The following is a 6,431-nucleotide window of genomic DNA, read 5'->3' as shown; positions in this document are numbered from 1 at the left end:
AGGCACACGCACGCACACACACACACACTGACCGTGGTCCCATGCACATTCCACAGTAATCCACAGGATTTACTGACTGTCTTGTTCTGTTCATGAGATGTTATTTGGGCACACACACACACACACACACACACACACACACACACACACACACACACACACACAAACAGACACACACACACACACACACACACACACACACACACACAGAGAGATCATAGACCAGTGGTTCTCAACATGAGGTCCAGGGGCCCCCAGGGGTCCTTGAGGCGGTTCCAGCGGGTCTCCAACAATATTTCACTGTTAACACAGTTAGACAATGTAGAATGACTGTTCTCACCTTACTTTCTCTGTTATCTCTCTGACTTCCGGACAAGTTTCTTATCTGAAGTTTTGGATAATCGGTATTACCAATTTAAATATTGCGTGGTTTCCAATACCAAGCCGTTGTAAACATGCATGTTGTAAACAGAGCATGTATTTTCTGTCTTTTCCATGGACGTTGTTGTTCTTCGCTTCCCAGAGTGGAAACAGTGCCATCTCTGATGTGTCTCTGGGTGTAAACCCATGATCACACATCCAGAGGTACAGAAAATACAGGCTCTGGCATGTTTACAATGGCGCGGTATTGGAAACGACGCAATACTTGGGAATACCGATTATCCGAAACTTCAGATAATAAAACTTGTTTCCCAGAGCCGCAGCTCCGCCTGCTATTGGTCCGTGATCGGCAAACTGCGCGATCACTGGACAGGCGATCTGTCAATCACCCCCTTTTCTATAATCTATTTTACTCCAAACAAGGCGAGTTATATAAAAAATTACCCCCCTATAGTTGTTGTGAAAAGGTGAAATTAGCTATATAGACAAAAACGTGTTTTGCCCCTAAAGATGTTTAATCCTGTTACAAAGTCAGCATTTTAACATGAGGAGATTTGCCTACTGCCCCTGAGCCCAAGTGGCTCTTTTTGTGTGCCAAGGGGGTGGGGCTTGCCCACTGGTCCTACTACTGTCTGGCCTTCTTCTGAGCTCCTGCTCCAGCAGGGGGCGACAGCAGCAGTCTGTCTCTCCAGATCGCATCAGAGCAGAGGACATCTCCTGAAGTGCAGATGAGAAGATAACCGTCTCCACTGTGCCGTTTCCCCTCAGATCTCCCCGCTCACCACGGAGGAGGCGGGAACCTACGAGTGTCACGCCGCCAACTCCAAGGGCGAAGCGTCGGCCACGGGGACCATCCACGTGGTCGAGTCCATCGACGACATCCCGGTCAAGAAAGGTAAACAGCGGCTCCCTCACTGCTGCAGCATCACTGCTGCACCATCACTGCTGCAGCATCACTGGAGCTTTTGTCGTCCATTTCAGTGGTTCTCAAACTGTTTTGGCTTCAGTCGCCCCTTTCTGTGATTTCTGATTCCAAGTACCCCCTTTACCCGACTACAACATTTTGCTTCAAAAACGGCAAGAGAAAACTATACAGTCCCCCCCAGGGAATTGCAAAAACTTCGTAAATGCCATTGCGATTTTGGGGGAAAGTTGTCATTAGGTAGCAGACAGTTACAGAGGAGGAAGGAGGGGAATCTCAAAATCAAGCATTTTGATCACAACAATCACAAAAAAACTGGAGGGACTGAAACCGTCTCTAGCTAACCCTAGCCTGGGTAAACCCAGCCTCCACGTGACCTCTAGCTAACCCTAGCCTGGGTAAACCCAGCCTCCACGTGACCTCTATGTGCTATCAGTCACAAAGAAACTTAAGCTACAGGGATAGTCTGTGACGTCACGTTGAAGGCTGGCTTCACCCAGGCAAGATAACGCACCATTTGAAGAATATGACATTACAAAATAAGAAATTGGGTGAAAGAGTTGCACTTAGTGCCTCCTGGCAAATTTATTTTTTTCTGATTTCCCCCCATTTGTAATTTTCCTCCCTGCTGCCCCGGTCGCTGCCCCACCCTCTGCCGATCTGGCACCTGACAGCGGGGAGCTTCACCAGCAAGACGTAGCACGTGGGACTGGGAGGATCACGCTATTCCCACCAGTTCCCTTCCGCCCGACCGACCAGAGGAGGCGCTAGTGCAGCGACCAGGACACATACCCTTAATCCGACTTCCCACCTGCAGACACAGCCAATCGTGCCTGTATGGATGCCCAACCAAGCTGGAGGTAACACGGGGGCGCGAACCTGCGACCCTCGTGCTGGTAGGCAGGGAATCTACCGCTACACTACTCGGACGCCCTCCTGGAAAATGTATTTTAACGTTTCATTTATTATTAAATTTGTCCATTTTCCCCTTTCTCTCAAGTACCCCCTGTAGTACCTCCACGTACCCCTAGGAGTACGTGTACCCCAGTCGGGGTCTAGTTTACGCTAAATGGGACCATCATTGACTAAATGAACATCATGCTGTTTTGAAGAAGACTTGAAACTAGAGCTTGAGACCAGAAACTGATGAGGAAAGTGTTTACTGAGGTCATACATCAAGTGAGAAGTTGGGTCTTTTCCTTCTTTTTGCAGCCCTCGACTGTATAAACCCACAGAGTTGTCATGAATGGTGAAATTGGCTCTAGAGACCAAAACCATTTGAACCAGGCTATAACCATGTTTATTTCTGCTGTACAGTCGGGCACTTTAACATGGGGTCTATGGGGAAAGACTCGCTTTTGCCACCAGTCTGAAGTGGCCATTCGAGCAACTGCAGGTTTGGTTACTTCCATGGATTGGCTTCATGTTTCAGAACTCAAGGTTGGGGCTTGGCGACCATACAGTACATGAGGGCAGTGTGTGTGTGTGTGTGTGTGTGTGTGTGTGTGTGTGTGTGTGTGTGTGTGTTTGTGCACTTACAACACAGCATGTGTGTGTGTGTGCACCAGTGTTGGGGGTAACTCATTACAAAAGTAACATATTACATGTAATATATTACTTTTAGCAGTAACTCAGTAATATAACTTATTACTTATAGGATTTCAGTTATATTATACTAGTTACTGTGTCAATTAACTCAAGTTACAAATGGAGTTAATTTTTTTTAAATCAAAGCACATCTTTAAAAAAGACAATAATTTCCTAATCAAACTGTGTTTTTATGCAAATAACCACTATAGATGACAATAACAAAGGAAAATAATAACATTCAGAATTTTGGATTGTTTACACACTGACTTCAAGACGGTTGAAATTATTTTTCGGGATGGTTCCGGGGCAGCGATGTCATTCTGCTGCTGCTGTTGTTTTGGTGAAAGTAATGCAAAAGTAGTGTAATAAGTAACAAGTTACTCTACACAGACAGTAATATTGTAAAGTAACTTATTACTTTCAAATGAAAGTAACTAGTAATATGTAGTATATTACATTTTGAAAGTAACTTGCCCAACACTGGTGTGCACCAGTCCGTGTGTACCGTCAGGGAGTGAGTTGAGCTCATCAGAACTGACTCCGTCTCAACATGCCTGTTCTGGAGTGCCTCAGCCCTCATCACCCGGGACACACACACACACACACACACACACACAGTGGGGTCTTTAGCTGAGCCTAGCTGCTTGCGGTGTCTCTGGGTGTTGCCTGTGTGAGCGTTGACACATCGTCAGCCCGTGAAAGCTTGGCTCCAGGCAGCAAAAGCTCAGCTCTTTGTCTCAAATGTCAGACAGGTGATTTACAGGTAAACCGCCCCCCCTTCCCCCCCCCACCATCCTCCCCGTGCCCCCTCTGACCCCGCAGGCTTGTTTTCACATTTCCCTGGATTGGCTCTCTGTCTCCCGGACTCTCTCCTCTCTTCTGATTGGCTCTCTTGTCTCCCGGACTCTCTCCTCCTCTCCTCTGATTGGTTCTCTGTCTCCCAGATTCTCTCCTCTCCTGTGTCTGAATAACAAACACGGGTCGCAGAAATCTCGCCGGTCGAATCAAAACAAAACATCAAAGAGAGGTTTGCCTCTCCTGGGTCTGGACTCCTGTTTCATACCCGCTGGCATCGAGATGAGCCCAAGTCTTAAAAGTATTACGATCCGTTTCAACACGAACTGAAGGCTGAGTTGAGTAACAAAGGTCCCTGACTGCCTCAGGTCCTAAAGGCGGTGAGATACATCAACACCAGGAGATCAACCAGCAGCAATGAAAGGATAAAGAAGTCAAAAAGAATAATAGAGTGGAGAAGATGTTGTTGATAGAATTGCTGGTGCGTGTTGTGGGCTTCAGAACATCTCAATGCTCCAGTGCTTTTTGGATTCAGTGTGAGAGATCCACAGTACAAACTGAACCTGCAGCACGTTCTCTGTCGTGTCGAGACACTCCGTATCTCTTCCATATGTACGAGGAATGACGGGTATTTCTTTAAGACACATGGACTACTTGGTGGCACTGGCCTATAAAACCTGTGTTGGCATGGAATCACTGTTTGTTTGATCTCCACTTGTCCAGGTGCAGTAGTGTCTGACTGAACAGTTAAACGCTGGAGAAAGAAGCTTGCATCCACTGACCTCCCTTAGCAAAAAGAAGTTTATATACAAGTGTACAATGACTTAGGTTTACATAATAAAATACACTTGAAGTTTACTTCTTTTTGCTAAGGGCTAGCAGGCTGGGGCGTCTATTAGAGCTGCCTGCCTGGATTGCTGTGCCTGTGAGCTGTTGGGGGTCTGCTGGGGACACTCTGATTGAAGTAGGGCTGCACCATATTGGAAAAAAACGGACATTGCAACTTGCAAGATATTTTGGTTCTGCGATATATATATTGCGATATGAAAAACATACAGGAATTGTCACCCAATGACTTGAATAGCTCATCAAGCCGTGTCCCTTTCAGAAGGTAGTGGGTAACCTGTGTGGTAGCAAACATGCAATCTGGGCACCCAGAGTCTATCAGTCTGATGACTAATAAGACTCTGGGACAGACGGACGGACGATATTTCGGGGTTCCACTTTATAGTGGATGTCCGCGCTGAGACTTCCGCGCGCCGCGGTTATTGTTTACAGTCCAATTGACACGAGAATGGAGTTGGAGCTCATCGATTGTAGGTCCAGATGGCATTTCGGCTAATAATAATAATAAATAGCTGTAATGTTCTGAGCTACGTTAACATTTTGAAGTCTGAACAAAAAACAATCATGTGAATTTGAATGGGTAAAAAGGACTCTGTGAAGGAGTCTGTGAAGTGGTTTGGTTTTGCAGCCATCTTTATCCCATTGATACCTGATGCAGCATTTGTGTGTGTATCCCTTTAAGACCGTGAACCGCGTTCAACGCGGTTCACGGTCTTAAAGGGATACACACACAAATGAGGGATATACACACAAATGCTGCATCAGGTATCAATGGGTTTTTTTACCAGCCGAATGAGAGTTGATGTGGATTATTTGGGAAGTCCATGTTAGCAGATGTACCACTTCTGTGTCCATTTACTAATGTCATTTGTCCTTCTAGTGGCCAAGGATGATGAACTGTAAGGAGCGGACGCAGGATTGGGAGCGCTTGATTTCCCTTCCGACACCAAGAAATGTGCATCTACAAAGAGGATTCACTACGCCACCGGTGGAAACTCAGCACAAGAGTTTCACTCACAACTTGACCAAATAATCAGTAGAAAATGAAATCATTCCCACTCCTAGCACTGATGTTGTCTCTGGATGTCAAAGCCAGCTCCCTCCCTGCCTCAATGATGTTGTCTCTGGATGTCAAAGCAAGCTCCCTCCCTGCCTCAATGTCTCTGGATGTCAAAGCAAGCTCCCTCCCTGCCTCAATGTTAACTCTTCCAAACATTTCCATTTTGATGTAGTTTTTTTTTATGTAGTCTTTTGTGAATTACGCCTTTTTGTTTAAACTCAAGTTTAAAAACGGTCTCAGCATACCATAATGCTAGCACCTTGCTTGAAACTCTTACAAAGACAACCAGCTGTTGGCTAAAGCAGATTTGATCTTGCAGCTAGGCTAAAAGCCCTCGTCACTAAAGTGAATGCAAAAATATATGGAAAGAAATTCCTTATTTTTGGACTCACAAAGAAAAGCAATTTAAATTTTGATTTTGGCACCTTGTAAAGTGCCTCTTTTTGCTTCCCTCGGACAGGGCTCAACAGGCTATCTGAGATCTGAACTGGCAGCAAACCAAACACTATAGCTGCTATTTGCAGGCTTCTCCCTAAATAAACCGCATTGTATAGTGAACTTTATAGAACGGCTTGTCGAGTCTCTGATTCTCTTTGTGAATGTGGACACAAGACATGCTAATGGTGCTACAGTATATGTTCTTCTGCTTAAATCTGTGTGTTTTTGAATAAAGTACAGACTCATAAGTGTCTTGACTAATAGTAAAAAAAACTGTTTTCAGTTTGGAATGTGTATTCTGTCTGTATGCAACGGTTTCACTTTGGAAGTATGGATTACTAAGTCACTGCGATTCATGGGACATGTGCTGTGTATCACTAATAAAGAAAAACTGACTGA

The 6,431-nt window shown here is 45.3% G+C and overlaps 1 protein-coding gene across 1 annotated transcript in view; it reads left to right on the top strand.

The window, feature by feature from the left end:
* LOC310790417 (insulin-like growth factor-binding protein 7) overlaps positions 1-6,429 on the top strand; it is a 48,983-nt gene extending 42,554 nt beyond the window's left edge. The window contains exons 5-6 of the mRNA XM_083652107.1: positions 1,150-1,276; positions 5,415-6,429. Of these exons, the coding sequence (XP_083508233.1) occupies positions 1,150-1,276; positions 5,415-5,437 (150 nt within the window). The 3' untranslated portion in view covers positions 5,438-6,429. The remainder of the gene's footprint in view (positions 1-1,149; positions 1,277-5,414) is intronic.
* The last annotated feature ends 2 nt before the right edge of the window (positions 6,430-6,431 follow it).

This window comes from Poromitra crassiceps, assembly GCF_964638095.1.
Source record: "Poromitra crassiceps genome assembly, chromosome: 15".
NCBI classification, from domain to species: domain Eukaryota; kingdom Metazoa; phylum Chordata; class Actinopteri; order Beryciformes; family Melamphaidae; genus Poromitra; species Poromitra crassiceps.
This window is presented reverse-complemented; position numbering and strand designations above follow the sequence as displayed.